The following is a 24,877-nucleotide window of genomic DNA, read 5'->3' as shown; positions in this document are numbered from 1 at the left end:
ACACCACACGGCAAAGTGGCTTTGATACCAAATTGTCACATCCCGGGATCAACTCCGTCGTAGCACGATATTGTCCACTTTGGGCCCCCCTCTCTGCCCTTACGGTATTGTTTTTGAGAACTCACGAGCAACTTCTCAGTGGGTCACCCATCATGGGATTGCTCTAGCCCCCAACTCGCTTAACTTCGGAGTTCCTACGACTCCGAAGCCAGTGAGCTCCCAAAAGGCCTCGTGCTAGATGGATGCGGGTGTGCACATATAAGGCACATCACTCCCTCTCCGTTGGTTGATGTGGGATCTTACACATCTGCTGGGAACTAAGTTGTTTTCCTTTGTGGTAGTAGGACATCAATTGATGTTAATAAGCTGCAACTCGAACGATGGCATGTTCCTGTTCTTCCTCGAGCAGGACAAGGTTGGTTGGGTCTTCATCTGCTCGGAATTCTGATCATTGTTGTGCATCTCGATGCTCATGGATGGAGTAGTGATGTGAGGAGGAATGATTGCTTCAGATTCATGGGCTAAGGAAATGGGATTTTTCTTGTTGATCTCCTTTTGGTAGTGCGATAACCTCATACGACTCCAAGCAACTCGTCTGCCCATTTTTCCTCGGCGCCTTTCAATCTCTGCAAAAATAATTCGGTGATCTGCTTGCCAATGAATTACGATCCGTTGTCGGTGACCAGCGTATGTGGGCAACTGAACCGGCAGATGATGTTCTTCCAGAAAATCACTCCACGTCAACTTCTTTAGTAGAGGATAAAGGTTCGGCCTCGATCCATTTTGTAAAGTATTCGATGACGACGATCATGTCTTTCTTATATTTTGCACTAAAATCGATCTTTTATATTTTGATTTGGTGGGAATTTGATTTTCTAATATTTTTATTTGAATCCAAATAGGGGGTACTTCTTTATTTACATTTTAAAATTAAGTAAATTGAGTAATATAAAAAAAAATGAATGTGAGAATGCTAAAAATGGAAATAAGGTCATTTGTACAATGTCGTCGTTTTGACATCAGGAAAAAAAAACAAAGGAAGTGTTGCGCGCAAGTATTGTGCAAGCCTGCATGTTGTGCTGGTGTACTGCGCCCTCTGGGGCATTTCATCAAGCAGCTTTTCGACGTCTTCTGCACATAGTGCTTGTGGTTCTTGTTGGGACGTTCATAATGTGGGCAATGTTGGTCAACTTCCTCATCGACTGTAGGGGAAGTTTTCCCTAGTTGCCCTGCCTGCAGCGGCATATTAATGGATTGAAATTGTGGCATGGAATTTGCTCCTTTGGGTGCGGGTGGGTGAAGCATCTTCCTTCACTTTCTATACGAGAAGGGCCATGAATTTCATCTCGTTGATGGCCTAGCCTTGTGTGATTACTTCCTCGTGGGCCCAAGCGAGCATGGATATCAGACCATGCTCCCAGCCTTGAATGAGCGTTGGTCTTCAGACCTAGCCTCAAACAGATACTCGATCTACTCTGGTCGGGGCTCGAGGATGTTTGTGACATGCCTGCATGTTGAACAACGCATTCTTGTTCTCCTCCTCACCTACTGGTTCCTGTTCACTGTGCTTGAGACCTCTCGAACAGTCTATCAGTGCATTCATCCATCATTCTCTGTTCGCTTTAAGATCCAAGGCCAAGGTCTTGAACCAAGTCAATCTGTCTAAGAAGATGTCCAACTAAGTTGTTTTGGCCGTCTACTCTTTGAGTTCGCTGGTCGACTCTAAGACTGAGATCTGCTTTACTACGTGGATTATGATGAGAAAATTATGTGGAGCCCAATTGTATGCGGGCTAGGATTTCATTGGAGGTGTACGCGGAAGTCGTGAATGTCAAACGTGGTGGCAAAGGAGGGAATGGTCGTATTTGTCCATAACCTGGCCATAGGTGTCACATCCCGGGATCGGCTCCGCCATAGCGCGATATTGTCCGCTTTGGGCCCCTCTCTCTGCCCTCACGGTTTTGTTTCTGGGAGCTCACAAGCAACTTCCCAGTGGGTCACCCATCCTGGGATTGCTCTAGCCCCCAACTCACTTAACTTCGGAGTTCCTACAACTCCGAAGCCAGTGAGCTCCCAAAAGGCCTCGCGCTAGATGGATGCGGGTGTGCACATATAAGGCACATCACCCCCTCTCCGTTGGTTGATGTGGGATCTTACAATCCACCCCCCTTAAGGGCCCGACGTCCTCGTCGGCACACTCGCACTACACGGCCGAGTGGCTCTGATACCAAATTGTCACATCCCGGGATCGACTCCGCCATAGCACGATATTGTCCGCGTTGGGCCCCCCTCTCTGCCCTCACGATTTTGTTTCTTGGAGCTCACGAGCAACTTCCCAGTGGGTCACCCATCCTGGGATTGCTCTAGCCCCCAACTCGCTTAACTTCGGAGTTCCTACGACTCCGAAGCCAGTGAGCTCCCAAAAGGCCTCGCGCTAGATGAATGCGGGTGTGCACATATAAGGCACATCACCCCCTCTCCGTTGGTTGATGTGGGATCTTATAATAGGTGGCAGTGGCGCCAAGATTGTTCTGATGGGAGGTTGTTGCCCCGTCATGGGTGAAAATCTCAACCTCGGTTGTGGATCGTGAGCTAGATTTTTGGCTTCGGCTACGGGTCGACTTCTGTCGAAGATCATGTACCGGGTTGATTGACGGATCGTGGATTTTATTGATCGGATAATCATGGATCAGGTTGCATGAGAATTGTTGATCAAGTTGACCGAGGATTCTTAGATTGGTCACCAAGTCGTTTAGTATTTTCCTGATCATTATTGATAAAATGTAATTAACGGGCAAGATAAAAGCATGAATATATAACAACTATAATATCACTTGTGCCTTGATAAAATAATAGGATTATTAAATAAGGCATGGACAATAATTCCAAAATGAAAAATTTGTTGTTAATAGGATTATTAAATAAGGCATGTACAATAATTCCAAAAAAAAAATTATATTATTAATCTATATATATAAAGCAAAAGGCAGAGAATGGTGAAACATTCAAAATACCAGAAAATGCCCTTGGTTAATGCAAACATTAAGAATTAAAATTATTAATTAAATGAGGATAATATGGTAAATTCACAATTTTTCATATTAAAAAAATTAAAATTAAAAAAAATTCAGATAATGGATCTTATTTTTATAGAACACAACTATCCATTATCTTTTTTAATTCTAAAATAAATTTAAATTTTAAAAAAAAAAACCTCTCGCAGGCGCAGAAGCGCGTGCAGAGAGGCTAGTATCTATTAAGAATTTACACTAAGTTTAAATAAATATTTAATGCTAATATTTATTAAGAAATTGCCTTAATTTAGAATAAATATTAAGTTTTAATGTTGGTTAAGAATTATGACATCACATAACAGAGAGAGAAAGAGGCTGCCCTGCGTGGAAGCCATTGTTGGCATGAGAAGGACCGACTCATGGCTGCCTGCGTGTGGGGCCCAGTCACCGGCACTGCGACGGGGGGATTGGTCGTTCCATGAAACTTACAATTTCGAGCCCTCTGATTTCAATAGTAGTGGTGGTGTCGCAAGGAGATGAGTGGAATGGCATCGATGGAGCTGGGCAATTCTGGCGAATCTGTAAACGGCGCATCATCCATATTTTGGCTTTAGATGGCGGGGCCCTTTCGAATTCGTGCAGTTCGGAGCTAGACGATTCCAATGACGCCGGTAATGTCGCAAGGAGATATCAAGAAGGTCTCCGATCGAAGCTTGGCCGAGACCTCTAGTTTTGGTTACGCCTGCTATTTCACAGTGGCAGATCAAAGTTCTTCGCCTCAACTTTCGCTTCCTAGACATCCCTGAGTTCAACAACGTTGTCGACGATATGAAACGATGGGTGGAGGCCATCATTCCAAGGATGGCAACGGCTGTGGAGAAATTTCTGATCATGCCTGGGTTGGTGACGGCGCGAGCCCTTGGGCTTGGAGGTCGAAGACCCTTGGTCATGGAAGGATGGGTCGTGCCACATGTGGTGGCTCAATGGTCGGTGCCAGTGACGGAGCAAGCTATTGCTTCGTGCCTTCTATATTTTTGTTGCTTCTGTATCGCTTGGCTGGAGGCATGTTTGTGGGGGGTTTTGGTAAATACCCAAATCTTTGTATCTGAAATTCCAATTCTTCTGGTTGTTTTGGTCCAATAGAAAAATAGATTTTTCAGTAGAAAGATGTGTTCACCGCGGCCATGGGTGGTTAAGAGAATTTCGCTGGTGATGCGGTGGTTGTTCTCGTTGTGTTCCTAGCATTGAGGCCTCTCACCATAGTGATTTGAGGGCTTTGGATTGATGACAGATTCTATTTATGAGAGGGGAAACAGATTTCCCTTGATTTGGATTTGAGAGCATCGCATTGAGTATATCTCGAATCTCTCAATGAAAGCATCAAATATATTTGAGCAAATTTTTGCATGGGGAAAATTCGCATGTAGATTCTTCGCCCTTCGAGCTTCCTTCTCTCTATTCTTCCTCGATCCCTAGGAAAAAGACCGGAGTAAATAGAAACTAAGATAATAGAAAGGAAGGAGGTCTTCTCTCACGGTGAGAGCCGGGTGGCCGGAGCCGAGAAGAAGAGAGTGGCATGAGAGAGAGGGTGTTTCAAGGGTAGAGATCATATTACCTCATATGTGTGATTAGCCATGTATTATAGACTCCTTGTAGGCTAGGGTCTGAAGAATAATCCTTATTTGGTTAAGATTATTCTTACCCATAAATAGGAGATTGGAATTAATCAAAGAGATTTGATGGAAATCTCATTCTTGATTTGGGGAGATATTCCCATCTTAAACCAAAGATAATTTCCTTAATTAAATAGATTTAATTAGGGTAATCAGTTGACCTAAAGAATATTCATTTTCTACATGTCGTCCATCTATTGGTTACCGAAGTATGTGTTCCAACAACCGTAGCTCTAAAATGTAAGTCATAGTGCACAAGTAAACAAGGTTCAATCAAAGATGATCGTGTTCTTGCATTTGTAATTTTCGATTTGTTAATTCCATTATAAAGGCACAGGATCTCTTCAATGCAATTGGTTTTATGCATGATGATGTTCTCTTTCTTGGTATTAAGAATGACATGACAATCAGTACATAGTGGTTGTTAAGGTCCGTTTGATAATCATTTTAATTTTAGTTTTTAGTTTTTAATTTTTTGTGCTAAAGTATGGGAGGGATGAGTGGGGATGGGATTTAGGAGAAAGGATGGGAGTGATGAGTAATAAATGTGAAAATTAAAACTAAAAATTGAGATCTATTTGATTATTTTTTTTTTTTTTTCACTTTTGTTACTCCTCCCCTCCAATCTCCCCTCTCATCCTCTTTCTCAATCTCATACTCACTCTCATTCTCACTTTCATTTTCCTCTATACACTAGCACAAAAAATGAAAAATAAAATTGAAATGGTTATCAACCGGGTCCTAAACGAATTGTCTTTTATAAAGAACGAGCTGCTGTAACGTATTCTCCCATGGCATCAATGAAACTTATGAAAGGAAAAATTGCACTCACTGTTTGACCATGGTAATAGGTCTAGAACTCTCCACAAATGTGCATTTGATTCCCAAATTTTTATCTACTAGGGTTTTGTTTTTGAGGGCATTTATTTTTATTAAGTGAGTTTTATGCTATACTTGAAAGCTTTTACAAAAACTTGACATTTATGAAAGTATGTGCCAAATTTTGCATATGTATATGATAAAAACTTCGTCTTTTGGTCATTTCTCTATTAATTTAGCTACGCATCTTCAAATTAACCATAATAATGCTCAAGTATACTCTTATTTCCTCGAATTTGGAAATTAAAGTTACCTCCCAAAATTACATATTTTCTTGCTTGTTTTTACAAAGAAGATTTAATACTAAGGAATGACTTTCTCATTTTACTCATATTTCTAATATATGTAATGTTTGTAATTTTTTTTCCTGAAACTCTTACGCACATTTTTTTCTTCATGTCGGTATTCAAATTAAACATGGAATCGTCTTAAAGATTTTGGTGTTACTATTCCTCATTCTCATATTAATATTATTGAGTGGATTGTATCACAATGGAATCATGTTTCTCCGTCATTTCAAGAATTTTTTAGGTACTATTTATTGAAAAATTTCGCAACAATTTAATCACTTTCTTTTTCACAATGGAATCTTGTTTCTTAGTCCTTTCAAGAATATTTTTAAGGTGATTGTAATACGATAAAGATAGCTCCGATATTGGCGGTAATTCTGGTGATGGTTGAAACAATGTGGTGGTAATGGTAGTGATTGCAAGATGATTTGAGTGATGAGAATTGTAAGAAATAAACTCGAACCAAAAAATAAATATTTAAATCGACGTGTGAAAATTATATGGGCCCAATTTAGAAAACAAAAACGAAGTGAAATATCGTTTAATCCATTAAATGAAGTCTTTGATTATGGTTTTAGACATGAATAAATAAGTAGTCAAACTCAAACTAATATCCAAGTGGGTACCTTGCATTAAAATGGAAAACCTAAATCCATCTGATAATTTATAGAAGAAAGCCTACTTCCTAGCTTAAGATTTCTCATCAATTCCCAAATCCAAATCCAAATTCAAATCCAAATCCTTGATCTTGAATTTCCCTAAACACAAAACTTTCTTTTTGTCCACCTCATTTTGGTACATGCAATTCCAATGTAACAATTCCTTACTTTTCTTTTTCATGAATAAATACTCTCAAATATTATATTATCAATACAAGCACCTTACTATAATTAACAACCAAACCTACTCTCATTAATGGAAATAATAATAATAATAATAATAATAATAATTCAAAATCATATATATAGTGACGCTTGCATGATCATCAAAGGGTTATTTGCGTATCAAAATTCGAAGAGAAAATAAAATTCTTTTTTTTAATAAAACAAAATAAAATTACAAAAGACGATCGTCTAAGGATCCCAAAAAGAGAAAATAGAATTCACTTATAGCTTTTTGTTTGTTCCAAAATTGTTTTATTTTAAATTCAAGAGCAGGGTTTTTTTAGTTTTTTTTTCCACCCTGGGGGAAGGAGGGGGGCGAAATTTCTTGTCGTTTCAGATGTCTCCCTGAGGCTGATATATTATTGTCGTTCCTCATGGTGTGATTTTACTAAACTACCCTTGGAAAAAAAAAAAAGGGGAGACTCACACGGGTTTTCACTCACTTGCCCCTCATTGCGCGTGCGCTTAACTTCTTGTTCACGGCGGGACGCACAGTCGCGAATGACCGAGCCCAGTCCACGTCATCATCGGTGGGCCCTACGTTTCAAAATAATTTGGAAAACCCTAAATGCACGACACATTCACGCCAAATTCACCCCAAAATCAAATCCAAAATTCACAGATCCCGCCTCGAGGAAACTTCGCTCTCCATCGGACGTTCCAGAATCCCCCACGTGTGTCTGCTTTTTCCATCGGCACCGTCCTTGACAGATCAAACGGTCAGTTTCCGGGGCAGCAAGGGAATCATCTTCGACCGTGAGATGGACTGCCCCAGCCCGATCTACGGTTCACAAACTGCCCGAAACGTCCTCGGGTAGATCTGGCCGCCTTTAAGAAGCGGCCCTAGCCCTCCTCTCGTTCCTCGCTCAGATTAGGGTAAAATCCCCAAACCCTAACTTCTTTCTACACATACCTTCTGTATCTCTCTTCCCCAATAGCTGACGGCGCGTGGGATCAATTGATGGCGCGTGTGGGTCACGCCTAGGCCGATTCATGGTGCCTGGTCCATCACCTGCATTGAGAATCCCTAGCCGGAGCTCAGCTGGAACCCTACCCGAGGACGAAGCTTCGAAAACCGTACAGCTATGGCGTCCGCCGTCTTAGCGAACCGGAACGAACCCAATTGGCCGCAGCAGCCCCGAGGTGGAGGAGCCGGAGCCGGAGGATTCATGGGGAAGGTCCCCTTTTCTTCTTCAAACAGTAACCGTAACCCTAACCCTAACAAGCGACAATTCAAAGCTGACCGGCCCGATTTCAACGATGAGTCGCCGGCCGTCACCCAGACAGCCTCAGACGACGCGTCTTCGATCAACCACCATCGCCGATCAAACACAAACGACATGAATTTCGTACAGGCCCAATACGTCAGCTTCAACATCGCGAGCTGTTCGAGAAAGGAGCTGGTGGAGCTAAAGGGCCGTCTTCTCTCGGAGCTAGACCAGATTCGCATTCTCAAGAATCGAATCGAAGCCGGCGACTTCAACCCTAAGCCGCCCCACAAGAAGCCCATCGGCAACAAGAAGATTGCTGGGTCGAAACGACCTTTGCCGATTGCTCACGGAAAGGAATCAAATTCCAATTCCAAGCGGTCTCATTTGGAGAATGGGAATTTGATGAAGAATTGTGGCTTGATTTTGTCCAAGCTGATGAAGCACAAGCACGCATGGATCTTCAACAAGCCAGTCGACGTTGTGACTATGGGGCTTCACGATTACTACGACATAATCAAGAATCCCATGGATCTTGGCACCGTGAAGACGAATCTCGCCAAGGGTATCTATTCTTCGCCGTTCGATTTCGCTGCAGATGTGAGATTGACTTTTGAGAATGCTATGCGGTACAATCCCCAAGGACACGAGGTCTATGGGTTTGCCGATCTGCTTCGATTGAGGTTTGAGGAGTTGTTTCAGCCTCTGAACGAGAAATCGGGAGATGGGTTTCGGTCGGAAAAGGGTTCTGACGAGGAGTTGCAGGCGAGTTCTTGGAACCATGTTGAGCCGGAGAGGGTTCCAAAGAGGGAGACACCTGTACGGATCGAGAAAAAGCCTGAGCTTGTTCGGCCTCCCCCAGTTCGAGCGCCGCCGGTTCAGGCCCCAGTGAGCTCATCGAACCCAGACCCATCATTGGTGCAATCGTCACCGGTACGGAAGAATTCACAGGTAAAGGGCCCAGGTGTGAAGCCGTTGAAGCAGCCTAAGCCCAAGGCTAAGGACCCAAATAAGAGGGAGATGAGTATGGAGGAGAAGCACAAGTTGGGAGTTGGGTTGCAGAGTTTGCCTCAGGACAAGATGGAGCAGGTTGTGCAGATTATAAAGAAGAGGAATGGGCATTTGAAGCAGGATGGGGATGAGATTGAGCTTGACATTGAGGCGGTTGATACAGAGACCCTTTGGGAGCTTGATCGGCTTGTGACCAATTGGAAGAAGATGGTTAGCAAGATTAAGCGGCAAGCATTGATGGGCAACAACAGCAACAGCAATAGCAACATTGCTTCCAACAGAGGCCACGAGGTTAATAACTGATTGAATTTTGAAGTTTATTTACGTTGGCATTGTGTCTATACTGTCATTTCATTTGGACAATGTTTGCTCATTGGGGTTGTGATTTTGTGTTGTGTAGGAATTACCTGCAAGTGAGAAAGTTGATGTTGCAGCAACTACAGAGCCAAAGAGGGCAAAGAAAGGTGAAGCAGGAGACGAAGATGTGGACATTGGTGATGACATGCCAATGAGCAGCTTTCCACCAGTTGAGATTGAGAAAGATGTTGGGGGAGGCCATGCCAGTAGTGATAGCTCAAGTAGCTCCAGCAGTTCCAGCAGTGGTTCCTCCTCATCAAGCGGTATAAACCCAATACTGCAATTTTGATTTGGCATTGATGTAAAACAAGTTTAATTATTGCTGCATTGGAAAAAAAAAAAATGCTTAAATGTGTGGCGATTGGACTTGTTACAGATTCAGATTCTGGTAGTTCATCAGGGAGTGACTCAGATGATGATAATGCTCAGTCCTAGGTGCGTTCTGCATTGAATTGAAGGACATTGGAGAGAAGACCAATGTGGGGGAAGCTGGCTGGAGAGCATGCTTTCCATGTGGGAAGGGCCTTTTGAATGGGAGTGGATCGTGTTGATGAGGTATGAATTGCTGATATTGCTTCTGTGAATTTATGATGCTGCCGCTGATCTTCTGTGGATTTATGGGGCAGTTTTTTGTGGCCATGGGCTGAATTGCATATTTACTCTGTGCAGGTCTCAGAACTGCGCAAAAGTAAATTTGTGAACTTTGTTGCGTGGTGGTTCTTGCTTGCAAATTGGAAGTGAGCATTGGTTGTTTTGCTTGGAGGTGTAAAAAAAAATTGTGAAATGATGAAAAAATTGTTGTAGGTGAGTAGGTAGTGAAACAGAGTTAGTGGAAAGAAGAAGAGAGTTAGTGAGAGAAGCTTAGAGATTTGAAACACTTTGTACACAATTTACAGAGAGAGCTAGTACATAATTTTCCCCAATTACTGATGCTCTTGTGCCGTTGTTGTCTTTTTCTATTTGTCCGACATCTTTTGCTTGATCAATGAATGAAGCATATAAGAGGCAAGGGACCTTTTTGGTGAATATAGCCACGAAACAACTGGACCCCTTTCCCTTTTCTTCGAACAAACAGATTCTATGCCTTCCATTTCATCAACTATTCAAAGTTTTGTTGGAAATTGTATTTTATAAACAAAACCTCCTGATGGGTAGTTAGTTAATTAATCACTAATTAGTGGGTTACTTAAATAAAGTTGAATGGAATAGAAGAAAATTATTTCTAGGCATGATGGTTGCCAGGCTTGCCTGTCTAATAAGCATGGGCTGCTCCATTACCAATTTTACCATTATGAACAAGTTTGATGATGTGCTCTTTTGCATCTGCAAGCAAGACTGCAATTGGATGCACAATGCCCGAATCAATCAAAGTTGATATTCTAATCCCAAAAAGTTGAATTAAATAAACCAACCAGATGGTCCAACAACTGAAAGTGTTTGATGCTGAAACATCCACGTGGGACTTTATATTTATTATTTATTTCTGTGATTGTTGTTTATTGCAGAAGGTTAAAGTTTTGCTTTATGCAAAGATATGAGTTTAGTCAAGTTGATTAGAACGGATATGTTCTATTGTAAAAGGCAAGGCCACAACATCAAAGTATTATTGGATTCCTTTTTGATTTCACAAAGTGAGCATTTGGCCATTTCAACTGTGCTGAGATTACAGTTTCTGCACGAAACACAGAAAAACCAAAGTAGCTCTCCAGCCTTTTTAACAATTCCTAGGTCCTGGAATTGTATTCAAATTATCAAGTGCAGCATTGAATTATGAAATATACAGCCTTCCAAATGCTGTTTTGTTGACTTCAATTCAGGTCATTTTCGGACTTTGAAAAAGGTGTATCCATCCCTTCCTCTAGAATGGAGGAAAAAGATTTCTAGACATAATGAAAGGTCAAAATCCTGTTTACTTTTTAATTGGTCCCTATTTGGCATTTGATAGCTCACATAACATGCAGCCCTCAACAACTAGAGGTCAAAAGACTTTCGACCCATCAGCAGTCTATGAATGAAATTGAAAATTCTTCTGAATAAGTAAAAATCAAAAGGCTGCTAGAAGAGTAAAGAAAATCAGCAAGCTATATGACAACAGAAGAGAGTTGGGATTCAAGTGCCAGGAGGCTATTCAATTAAAGATAGTTGCACAAATAATTGTCTGCTATGACATAACTCATAAAACGATTTGAAAACTATAACTCATAAACCGTAAAAGTGACCTACTAAATGGAATCACACAAAAAACTTGAAAAATGCTTCAACTGCAAAATTCTTCTCAGTTATAAACGTACCTTCCTCAGAAAAATTGAGGCAAACAGTAGATATCTGCTCAACCTTGTTCCAAAAGTCAAAATTGGTGATTGGTATTAGCACAAAGTACTTTCAGTTGTCCCCGACTAAACATACACAGGAAACATAACTCAATTCATGAGGCTCAGCACATTTACTCATTCACTATCTTCTTCATATTAATAAATTGACCACCAAGTTGCGATTCGCACTTGGTATGAGCATCTGGGGCTAAATTTTTAAGGAAAGACTTGGTCAGCTTAAGGGTTGTTATCATCTGAAGAATCCTGATACAAAACTTCCGCGCTTCAGCCCGTCTTGACTGCTTTTCTGGCATATTTGTCAACAATTGCTCTACCAAACGACAGAGTTTCTGTAGATGGCTTTTCATAATGTTCTTCAATGCTTCCTGGCCGCTTCCATCAGTGGAACCCAGGGACTTCAATATTTCACTCACCAAATCCAGTGCTTCTACTCGTCGGAAATCTGACTTTGAACTGCCACATTTCTCCAAAAGGAAACCAAAAAGATGGTGCCCTATCCATGGCCGCCTTCTAAATATTTCTTTCAAAAATTCAGATTTGATTTGAGACTTTTTACTACTGAAATATTCTACTAGAACACCCCGGAAAATATCAAAAACACCCTGCAGCTCAGTCTCTGAAAAACCTTTTGCTTCAGTTATCTTCAAAATCCAGAAAGTGGAGCTCTGTGCAAGGGCAGAAATCATTTTGGGTCGGTTCCAGGAGGCTGACTGTTTCTTCTTGGGCAGGTTGGCTGCAGATTTCTTTCTCTTGATTGGTTTTGATGCCAACTTTAAGTTCTTTTGCAACAAAGATTCTAAGGTGCGTAGCTCCACATCTTCACCCTTAGGATAGTCCTTTGCTTTAAATATCTTCTTTTGCAGAATTCCCCATATACGCTGTCCAAGCTGTTCACTACTTTCTGCAGTAGAAGGTTCAATAAATGCCTGAGCCAAGTTTGAGTACACCAACAAAACCTGTGGTTTGCCTGTGGCAATAAAGTCAACCAAAGGCACAAAAACAAAAGAAAAAGTTAGAAAGAAAAAGGAAAAAGTACCGTGCACATCAAATATCATGATGTATAAGTCCCAATTTTCATTTATAAAACACACATAACCTCCATAACCTCCTACTCCTCAATCAATTAAACTTAAATGGAAGAAAATATCTTTTCTAGTCTGTGCTTGCAAAACATATTGCAAGTTGTTTCTGTACACCAGCTAATTTCAATACCACACTTGCCTGGATTTTCATGTAGGTAAATTTCTAGCAACGACAGAACACGAAGCTTAAACAGCATGAGTTGGTGATGCGCAGTGTCAGCCCCAGCTACATTCTTTTTTGCTTTGCACATCTGGGCAAACTCAGCATTCATCCGGAACATTGTATCATCATCCCATCCTCCATCAGACTCATCAGAAGCTTCAGGAATTTCTTTGATAACTTCCTCAACGGCATCAACAGCCTCAGAGTCAGCCTCAGAGTCATCAGACTGCTCATCACTCTCACCTGTTTCACCTGTCTCAGCATCAATGGCCTCATCTTCTTCAATGTTAATAAAATCATCGTCATTGTCGTCGTCACTAACGTTGTCCCTATCAGCCTTCTTCTCATGTCTAGCAGGTTTCAAGTTCTTCTTAATGACCATCAACATCCGCAACAGACCATCATCCGTGATATCATCACAGAAGGATTTAAAAACCTACAACATAATTCCAGATAAATATTCACATAAATTTTAGCTTGAAATAGCTTTCCTTGGAAAAGTGACACTTTTGAAAAGTGCCCACATCTATATGTAGACAGACACAGGAGAAATCTAAAATATATACATTGGCAGTTCATTGAAGTATCAGTATCTAATAATGTAGCTCCAGCATGAAATCTACTACTCTAGCATCAGCTGAGTGAATTAAAAAGCCCAACTAATTAAATTATAGAATTAGAAGAAACAACTACAGCCAAGTATCAGTGGCAGTGCATGATAATTAATCAGAGAAAAATTGCCAATCTAGATAATAAAAAATTCACAACATTGTAACATCAAATAAATGACAATGGTCATAGAAGTGAGCTAGCATTTCAAGCATAGCATAAATGTAAAATTATTTAAAAACCAGAAGCCCAGAGTACCAAAATCACACCTGCTCAATAGAAGTTCGCATAGGAGCTGATGACTGTGGCAGCAATGAAAGCAATGTATCCACAAGAACATCCATTACCGCAGGATTATCATCACCATCCAAGCCATCTTCTCCAGGAGAATCAAGGAGATCAGGGAAAGCTTTCTTACAACATATAATAAGCTCAGAGACTGCATCTAAGTATTCCTTTGGTCGAAGGAGCATTTCCAAAAGCAGCTGGATGAGCAAGTATCTTAATGCATGCAACCTAATTGCATCGCCACTAAGCCCACAATTCCTTTCCTGCGATTGAAGAATTCAAGAATTTGTATGTCATGTCAAAGAGCACACAGAAGAAGATATAACAACCAAGCAACCGAAAGACTGAACTAAAAGTAATTAACTGGCTTTCATCTGAAACTTCCGTTCATAAGTAGTTCAACAGAACATGTTTTAGAAGGCTAGAAGACACAATTTACAAGACCCCAGAACAAGGGATCAGTAAGTGGTCTTATTAAGGCTTGCATCAGAATCAAACCTACCCTAAAATGAATGCAAAAAGTTGGCCTTTATTAGGAAAATAACCATTGGAAACACATTCCCCTAATTCTAAACCTCACTCATTTCAAAGTTTTAAGTTATATTGTGGTCAGATTCAACTTCATCCAATCTAATATTCGGCACAGACCTTGAAATTCAAAATGGATTGGGGTGCTCAGATGCATAAACCTGAAATCACCCTTCCCCACCAATAAATATGTGCAGCTAAAAAAGGTCACGGTAAGTACCTCTCTTGAAAGTGAAGTTTCCATTCCTTGTATTTTTTTCAGCGTGTCTTCTTCTTCAGTTTCCAAAGGCCGAAAGAGAGAAATTGAAGGAATATTGCACAAAGTGCTAAGAAACCGCATAAAGTACGAGCCAAGATCATTTGGCTCAAGGCAATTTGGCAAAGCACGTGGCCCCTCTCCTTTCTGAGCATTTGCCAACAATAACTGGAGCTGCTCAATACAAATCCTGCAAAGAGCACTCGAGGTGGCTGCTTTCGGCCACCTAAATTTCTCTCCTAATTCAAAGGATGTCAGTTCAGTGCCAAGAGATGCAGTGAACAATCCCTGAACTGCTAGAAACTTCAAAATTTCTTTTTGAACCCTAAACTTTGCTTCAGCATCCAGCTTCAAATTTTTCAATATACCAGGGAGGGATTCAACAATCCATGTTTTCAAAAAATCCGAATTTCCCATGGTTCCAACTGAATCCTTGTCTTCAACAGAACCTATCTCTGAATTGTCATCCGTTGTTTGACTCTGATCTGAAGGTTCCTCAGAAGCATGACTTTCATCCACAAACATGTTCAACAAGTTCTGAATAAACAGCATGCAACCAGATTCAGTTCTGAAATCTGCCATCAGATCCTTAACTGTTTTTGTTCGTGTAATGCAATCAAATTTACCATTGCTGTGTTTCTGTAAAGCCACAATGATAGAAACCCTTCTCACATCATCGTTCCCAACCCAATCAGATAATTTTTTAAGAAAATGTTGCACAACTTTATAGAGCCAAGAATCCTTCGTAGAAAGTATATCAATCATGCACTGAACAAGTTTGGAAGACAGACTAATCGGAATAAAAGATGCAGGCAACCTTGGTAGGAGAAGAAGCAGAACATCAAAGGCCAAGTGTTTGCGGTCATGAGATGATGGGAGAAGGGATCCTTCAATAATCACCTCGCAGAAGCACTGGAAGTTCTTTGCAATCTCTTCGTCAGAAGAGCTAGACTTTCGATTCTTTTTATGCTTCTTTAAGGAATTTGAAACAGACATTGCATCTTCAGCCTGCAAGACTCTATCAGGTAGAAGAATGTTTACCAGAACAGGCCACACATTGTGTACACGAGGCTGACAAAAAGTTGATTCCTGCCATCCCAAAAAAAAAAACAATGATTAGGAATTGTTTTTGTTAATAGCCACACATATGGAACACAGCAACAAAACCATCACTACCTTCAAGCAATTAGCAAGAGAAGACAGATGGTCAGCAGCAAAAAGTTTGTTCGGAGTGAATGGATCTGGCAAAAGTCTCCCAAATCTTGCACTGTCAGCAGAAACTTTTTCTCTGATTTTCAGAGCCAGAAGCAAAGCATCAGGATTTCCAACTTCAATAGCTCCTTCAAGCCACTCATGAAGTCCTGGGGCCTCTAGAACTTGATTCAGCAAGGCTTCTGAGTGCAACTGCAAAAATAGAATATGCAGAACTAGAAGTATTAGGACATGATGACGACTTAATGACCTACCTATTTAAAATCCAATCCAATCTGGTTGAAAAAAAAAAATTAAAGAGAAGGAGCCAAAACTAAGCAATGGAAACAGAACAAAGAACTCCATATCTCTGCACATAGAAAGACACATTCCCAAAGGCGAAAAGCTTCAATCCCTCTAAGTGCAACAATTTTTCACAGGAAATTTTGCTTACAGAGATTTATTTCTCTCTTGATTATATTTGAATAAAGAATGCTTTCATTTTTCTGGAAAGCCTTCTAGTTCTTATCATTTACAGACTTGAACTTTATTAAAACTACAGGCATAAAGGTCCTATTAGAGGACAAAGAACAGAGGTTCACAACCAAGCTGTACAATGTAGACTTCATAACATAGAGCACACCAGTGCTGCAGATACTGTCTAAATTCTAAAACATTAACCAATCCTCGTTTATCAAAGCATGATTTATAGTCAAGTACCAAATTTTGGGTACAAAAATGTCTTCAGAAGGTGGGTACAAAATTGTCTTGAGAAAGTTGTAAAAAGGAAGGCCATATGCAGAAATACATAATCACATGAAATGCAATTTATTTTACAGTTAATTCTATCTGTGGTGAATATTTTAATAAAACAACGTAGGTGCTGTTATGAATAATGCAACTAACATATAACGTCTGCAATTGTGAGTGAAAGCAAATGAGGACGACCTTCACCAGTAAATGCAGCCAACCTTCAATAATGATAAGAAAAAAAAGACAATTTTAATTGCTTCTTCCCCCTTCTAAAATAATTGGATATCGAGAAACAGCAGACTAGTCTACAAACAGTGACATGTGCCGTAAACTACACGGCACTCAGTGATTAAGTGCCCAATTCCAAAGGAATTAATCTACATCAAAGGCTTCTGCAACTACATGACCAAATCAAGGGCCATTCGAATTTAATTTTACATGTTCAACCAAGGAGCAAGTACGTGGACAAATGCTAGAGTGCTCATTTACGATCATTACATGGGGGATCAGCTGGAGAGGACAATTCCGTGGATGTGTACATTTAAACCCAGACTATTAAAAGAGCGCATAACCGGTTTCCAAGATAAGAAGGGGTCAAGAAATTTGATTAACTTTAAACACCACCTAATATGTGTGCTGATAAATTAAAACCCAAAGAATTCAGGCAAAGTTATCTGCAGACCAACCAAATTCATGGATTGGTTGGCAATTCATCCAGTGCTTGGAACATTCTTTCGAGGATTCGCCACTAACAATTGTTGACAGCTTTCTTAGACAAAATAAACTAAAAAACCTAAAACTAAATTTAACAAGAAACCAAGAATCAAAAGATCTTCCACATCGGTTATAACTCAATCAAATACATATTGAGACAGGTTTATGAGCAGACCAATCATGATATACAGTCCAATGACATAACATATTATGTTTATACAGCAAGTCTAAACATGCCAGTTTATTCAATGAGTTGAAATCGTCATTGTTATCCGACAAGGCATTAAATAAAGAGTAGAAACTTCCAACAAGCAAACCAAGATTTTATTTATCAGGACAATATACCTTTTCAATCAAGTCTAAAATAACCAAAACGGAAGGCTCTTGCAAGTATCGCTTCTTTGATGCAAGGGCAATGAGAAGACTAGTGAATTCCTTTATGAGCGGAGTATTTCTATCAGAAACCCACTCCTCAGCTAGTCTTCCTGATCGGGCAAGAGCACCATAAGCAAATAAGCGACCCAAAAGATGATCCCTTTGTTCCTGCAATGCCACAAGGAAACAACTTACTAAACTTTCTAGGAAGAATACACTAACGGGATCAAAGAATATATGGAAAAGTCATGCCTACCTGACCCTTCATTGACGAAGACACCTCTAAGAAATCAACAATGAGTTTCAGCAATGAGTTCACCTTGATGCTGGGAATGGTACTTACTAAAGTAGTTAGACCTAACGCAAACCCTTGTCTTGCGCACTGCAAAAACAATACAAACCATGCATATAACAAAAGTTAGTCAGAAAAGTTGCATTAGAAATTAGCTTCTCAAGTTTATCTCAATAAAATGAAATTGCGTACATAAAACTCAAATCAAACCTATAAAGACATGCATTCGTGTTTAAAATCATGCATCATTCCAGGATGTTCAAAGGTTTTCAAGTTAATACCAGAACACATTGATTTACACTCAACAAAGCCTAAATTTAAAACCATGGCAAATAGTTATCACCCAAAAAAAAAAACTTCAAACACACCAATATTACGCAACATTTACAAAAACAAATGGGACAAAACATAAGGGAAAGCAAACCTCTCTTGAGGAAGAAACACCCCGAATGAGTCTCCGCACAGCATATCTCAACGAAGGCGCACAATCATTCAACCCATCATCCTTCTCAGCCTCCAACTTCACTCCACCTTCAACCAACTCTTTATTCTCAAGCCCATCATAAGCTCTCTGCACTTCCACCAACTCCATAGCCAAAGCTTCCGCCGCAGCTTCTCTAACAGACCCATCAGCCGAAGCCAAGTCTTTAAACACACCCACATGGAACTCCGGCAGAACCCCAGTAGCTGAAGATGAAATGGGTACCTCAGTTTTCGATTCTATATCCATTGTTATGGGCTTGGCTTCTTTGGGTTTGGTCTCTTCAGTGTGGTAACGTCTCTCTTTGTCCAAAGCTTTTCTTTTCTTTTGTCTCTCCATGGGTTTGGCGGTAGTGGGACCAGTAGAAGAAGGGCCAGGAGCTTCTGCTATCTCATGTTTTGTTTTGCCATTCTTCGATTTCTTTAAACTACTAACACCACCATCACCAACAGCATCAGCTGCGGCTTCCATGGAACTGGAGCTTCTCTTTTTACTGCCCATCTGAACCAAACTCAAGTAGAGCTTAGGGTTAAGAAGTTGGGAACCAAATTCTAGGTCTGAATGTTGAGTTTTAAATGGAGGTCTTTTGCTTCAGACTTCCAATTTTCTCCCTGAATACTCAATTGAAAAATTAAAATAGCCTATAGGCTTTCTCCAACCCAAGAGACTGATTCTAAATTCTTTATTTTTCGGCCCGTCCAAATTCGGCTCCTCTATCGGATCGCTCAAATTGATGGAACCCATTAATATCTAGCCCAACAATTCAAATCCCCCACCACCTTTGCTCCAATGGTCCCAAAAAGTGGGGCTATTATTATTATTATTATTTTTATACAAGTGATATTGGAGAATGGGGGTTTACTCACACACACTGTCAATGTGTCATAAGATTTGAACTTGAGACCACTGGTGTGCAAGCCCTTTCCACCGTGCCCGTCAATTTTTTTTGTCATATCTAAGAGTACTAAAACTAGATCTAGGCAATATAACAAAAATGTGTTGATAGAGTCTCACTGAATCGACCTCATGGGCAGGGGCGGACGCACGTTGAGAAAAGAGAGGTCGCACGACCTCTTGGAATGCTGGAAAATTGGTGAGGGGCTCCATGAACGACCCCTTGAACAGCTGTTGGACGACCCCTTGTATGCACACCAACTACTCGACGAAAGTTCCAGTTGATATGCTTCCTCTGCTGCGCTGCGCCATTTTTTTTTTCAAAAACAAGCCTTGCCAAACGACGTCGTTTGGTCCAAGGCTCAGTCAAATATTTTTTTTTATTGACCTAGCCTCAAAACGACGTTGTTTTGAGCCATGTTTAAAAATAAATTTGAAAAAAAAAATAATAATCAGACTTAGCCACCCGATTCTGCACAGCACCTCCAAACTTCTTCATTCCCAATTTCAAATCTCTTACCACCCTCTCAAACCCTAACCTCCCAACGTCCAAGTTCCAACAACCTCCATCACAACTCTTTGCTAGTGGCCCAGTGCCGACCACCACCACCTTGTGCAGCCGTCTGCCACCCTTTTGTTCAATTACAAGTAAGCAAAATTTATATTAATAAATTTATAGTGATAACATATATTGTTGATATTGATATTTTTTTTATGTAATGAAATTTATGGATATGATAATGTAAATTGATTGAGTATATTGAATATTGATTGACATTTGATATGATATTTTGGTATATTGAATATTGATGTATATGTGTTTAGGGTATATTGAATATTGATAGTGGGTTATTGACATTTTTATATTCATATAATAATTTGGATAAAAATTAATGATTGATTGAATTAATTGATTTGTGGATTTATGGAACGATTCTTTATGAGAAAATTATCTACGGATAGTCCTTCTCAGTCTAATCCAGGTAGTTCAAATGTAAGACCAATTGAAGTAGATGAGATATTGGCGAATCTTCAGGCAGACCCTGTACTAAGAATTCAAATGACGGATTATAATCCTAATATTAGGGATGAGATTCGAAGAGCATCTACAAAATGGACCTTGTCAACCTAGAAGTTATAAATTCCCACAAACTAATCAATCAGGAATTAATAGACGCTTCATTGTTCAATGGTTTGATGAGTATGATTGGTTGGAATATAATATAGCTAAAGATGCTGCGTTTTGTCTTCATTGTTATCTCTTCAAATCTAATTTTGATCAAGTGGGTGATGATGCATTCACTGGGGTAGGTTTTAATAATTAGAAGAAGGGGAAAGAAAGATTTAACCTTCATGTTGGATCGGTTGGTAGTGTTCACAACCAAGCTAGAGAAGTTGCTTACAATTTGATGCATCAAGCTACATATATTGAAACAGTTGTGATTAAGCAAACAAACCAAGCTCGCATGGCGTATCGCACTTGCTTGAATGCATCACTCAAGTGCACTATCTATTTGTTACGACAAGGTCTTTCTTTTCGTGGTCATAATAAAGTGCCATTTCAAGTAATAAGTAGAATTATTTAGAGCTCTTGCAATTTCTTGTGGATCATGATGAAAAAGTTACGTTTGTATTGGAGAATGCTCCGGGCAATTTAAAGTTAATAGCTCATTCAATTCAAAAAGATCTTGTCAATTCTTGTGCTAAAGAAACCATTGGTCTTATCTTGATGTAAAAGATAGATATTTTTCAATAATGGTGGATGAACTCCGGGCAATTTAAAGTTAATAGCTCATTCAATTCAAAAAGATCTTGTCAATTCTTGTGCTAAAGAAACCATTGGTCTTATCTTGAGTGATGTAAAAGATAGATATTTTTCAATAATGGTGGATGAAGCACGTGATGTTTCAATAAAGAAGCAAATGGCGATGGTGTTACGTTATGTGAACTACAAAGGACAAATAATTGAAAGGTTTGTGGGGGTTCAACATGTAACCGACACTACTTCAAGTGCACTAAAGGATCACTGATGAATTCTTTTCTTCAGCGAATTTGAGCTTTTCCAAGCTACGATGACAAGGTTATGTTGGAGCTAGTAATATGAGAGCTGAGTTCAATGGCCTTAAAACAAAGATTTTGAGAGAACAACCTTGTGCATTTTACATTACTACAAAAAATGAAATAGACGACGGTAATCCACCGTCGTTGTGATGCTTTGAAAACCATCGTTAAATCGACCGCCATCTTTTGGAGTTTCAAACTACGATGGCTTTTCACCGTCGTTGTTTATCTATAAAGATGATGGTTTTTAAACCCTTGTTGTTTTGATGTAAAGACGACGGTCTTTTGAACCGTCATCGTTTATGGGTAAAGCCGACGGTTTATAAAAAATCGTCGTTATTTATGAGTAAAGATGACGGTTTTTGTTTAAAAGACGACGGTATTTTGTCAAAACTATGGTCATTTATGGGTAAAGACGTCAGTATTTTTTTTTTAAAGCATCATTGATTGTGTATAAAGATAATGATATTGGGTTCAAAATGGTAATTGATTATATGTACAAACGACGGTTTTTCAAATAAAACCATCGTTTTATTATCTTTGAGTCTGTCGTCTAATAAGTTCCCAAGCTATTGCATTTTAGTTTTTTGTTTCTTATGATTCTATACAACTATTTTAACAAGAAAACCAATGATAATACTATATTAACGAATATATACACTCAAAAATTATTTCTTTCATAAAACTTGAAGATTCAATAGTTATTACATAGTCAACCGATCTTTATTCTATTACATACATACTTCCTACCTATAATTAGAAATAATGGAGCGCTCCAATCTTGATTCCTACTATATCCATACAAAATACCATATTCGTTGCATTAAACTATAATTATAAATAGAGGAGCTACATGTGATTGCTCATAATTGCTGCCCATTCGATCCGAATTTGATCAATTTGTTCTTGTGTGTATGAGTTAGCTTTGCCTTCTTATACTGCAAAACCAAAAATAGATTGAGATTTATACACACATGTCAACCAATACCAATGAAATCAAGGATCTTACTAAAACAGAAATCTTGATACGAACAATTTATAACCATAAACTAAATAAACTTATTGTAGAATAAATAGTGACCATAGCTTTCTAACCTTTAAGAGTCTTTTGTCATCCAATAGTTGGGTTGTGATATAAATAACAGTAACTGGCATTGATATTGTCATTCAGATTGTTAGTGATTCATGTCAAACAAGAAAAAAATGGACACTCGCATTCCTTAAAAACAAAACAAAAAACAAAAAATCTAAAATCTAACCAGCTACCAAAAAGGGAACACACAACACAACCATAGAATTGGACAAATGCAAACTTCACTCACCCTTCAAAATGCAGCAAATGCAGTTCTTACTGATAAACTCTTCTTGAGACTATTTCCTCAGCCCCCTTCCCTTGCACTGGCACCTTCACACTGATTGGCATCTGTCGTGCAAAATCCAAACATTAGCAACATTTTATTTTCCTTCAGATGACCACAAATACAAAAAGATCAACCATTTAATGAAACTGTTTAGACAGATTGGCAGAAAAAGGAATTCCCTTTAGATACCATCTTTATGGTTCTAATATGCCATTGTTGCAAAGACGAGAGAGAGAGAGAGAGAGAGAGAGAGAGAGAGAGAGAGAGAGAGAGAGAGAGAGAGAGAGAGAGAGAGAGAGAGAGAGAGAGAGAGAGAGAGAGAGAGAGAGAGAGAGAGAGAGAGAGAGAGAGAGAGAGAGAGAGAGAGAGCGAAAAATCTAACATGGGATATGAAACTGACTCTACATTGCACACAGAGCTCTTTTAATCAGACAAGTCAATTGGTTTTGTTTGCAAAAAAATTAGGTGAGCAAGAGTATAGATGAAATTCAAGAAATAATTAAGTAAACCAAAGAGTATGATACATCATATGAGAAAAAAAAATATGCCATAACAGTAATTGTTTTTGTACCAAGGTGGAAGAGAAAAACAAAATGGATGAAACAATGCAATCAAAGAAACCAAAAAGATAGAGAATCATAGTGGATTGTCACTATACTTAAAGACAATCATATCCAAGCAACCAAAAAGATACATCATATGCCATGTACTCATCCCTATATATTATATTCCAAAGATTTGTCTGTATATCTTTGCAGTCCATAGCCAAATCAATTGCCAGGAAGAGCTGTAAAAGTTTAAAAAGAAATAAAAAGAAAGAAGATTTTGAGCATACAACCAAAAGATGCTGGCTATATATATTTTCCATATAAAACCAAAGGGTCATACGTTACTATTCATAAGAAACAAGGGTCTTTGAACTAATCTTAGACTCCCTGTGTTGCAAGGAATACAGAGCAAATCCATCTCTTTGGAAAGATAAAATCATTCCACACTCGAGGCATACCAACCATAGGACAAAAACAAACTGGAGTAACACAAGAATGTGAGTTAGATTTTTCTTCTCATTGGCAAGTAGCAAGCCCCAGCAGATAACCTCTTACTAATCCTCCTCTCACAGACTTTTTATTATCTCGTTTCAACGTTAGACATAAACAAGAGCAACTACCTTCTAATTACTTCAATTTATAATCTCTATACTACATTTATAATCTCAGTTTATTTAAATGGAGCGAAGTAAATCCAGGAAAATCAATAATTGATCTTACCTTCGGAACTCCTCACCAAAGAAACATCAAACACATGAAAGATTGCAGCAGAAGCCAAAAGACATATTAAGAAAAAAAAAATCAAAGCTAAAAATTGCAGCAATTTGCTTTCTTTCGCAAAGAAGATAATGATATAATCCAGGAAATTGACATATAATTCCCTTGCATCAAAACTTACAAATCATTCACCAGAAATAAATTTGAAGACATAAAAAGAGGAAAAGAAAGTTAGAGAGAGAGAGGAAGAAACAGAGGAAAAGATATATGAAGAATCCCCAAAAATATCCATCAGATCTAAATTCAATTAAACAACAAACCCATATACAAATTTCATACTTTTCCTTCATTTTTCCAGCATCCAGACAACAACAAATTACTCCCAGAATTCACCCAATTTATATTATCTTACTTTTCCCAATACCTAAAGACACCCAAATAAGTAAAATTTGGACAAAAAATCACCAATAACACAGAAGGAAAATAAACCCAAACACAAGCATCTCATATAAAATTATACCTAAGCTTAGCTTGAGTCTGGCAGATACCTCAGTCATGGTGGTGAAGTTGACGTTCTGAAGCTGATGCGAGACAACCCAAAGCAAAGATTGAAATTATAAATTTGGTTTTCGCATAAGAACCCTTGAGTAAAGTCGCAGTGGAGCAGACAACAGACAAATGAAAAGAAAGAGCTATATGACGACGAAGTTGGGTTGTTGATTTCGACGGAGGAGTCTCTCTTGGAGGTCTTCTTAGGGGTTTGCGTGGTCCTCAGAGTCACCGTCCAACGCATGACGACGGCAAGCTCTGTGACGACGACTGCAGAATTTAAACGCCCACTCTAGGTCAAGGGCGAGAGTTGAGGGAAGGAAGCGAGATGAGGAAGATTCAAAGAGACAAGTGCTTCAGAAATTT

The 24,877-nt window shown here is 39.2% G+C and overlaps 2 protein-coding genes across 2 annotated transcripts; one reads left to right on the top strand and one right to left on the bottom strand.

The window, feature by feature from the left end:
* On the top strand, positions 7,605–10,344 carry LOC18767734 (transcription factor GTE7). Its single transcript, XM_007200639.2, has 4 exons — positions 7,605–9,250; positions 9,360–9,579; positions 9,693–9,871; positions 9,986–10,344. Exons 1-3 carry the CDS (start codon positions 7,826–7,828, stop codon positions 9,749–9,751), a joined length of 1,704 nt encoding a protein of 567 aa, XP_007200701.2. The 5' UTR covers positions 7,605–7,825; the 3' UTR covers positions 9,752–9,871; positions 9,986–10,344.
* LOC18766861 (DNA polymerase V) lies at positions 11,403–18,976 on the bottom strand. The gene is made up of 8 exons (XM_007201160.2): positions 18,325–18,976; positions 17,865–17,990; positions 17,579–17,776; positions 15,752–15,979; positions 14,540–15,664; positions 13,773–14,054; positions 12,871–13,330; positions 11,403–12,616 (listed from the first exon to the last, which is right to left on the bottom strand). The coding sequence occupies exons 1-8, from the start codon at positions 18,880–18,882 to the stop codon at positions 11,760–11,762; spliced, it is 3,834 nt and encodes a 1,277-aa protein (XP_007201222.1). The 5' UTR covers positions 18,883–18,976; the 3' UTR covers positions 11,403–11,759.

The sequence above is a fragment of the Prunus persica genome, chromosome G8, assembly GCF_000346465.2.
Source record: "Prunus persica cultivar Lovell chromosome G8, Prunus_persica_NCBIv2, whole genome shotgun sequence".
Lineage (NCBI taxonomy): Eukaryota > Viridiplantae > Streptophyta > Magnoliopsida > Rosales > Rosaceae > Prunus > Prunus persica.
Note: the sequence above shows the minus strand (reverse complement) of the source record. Positions and strands in the feature narration are given on the sequence as shown.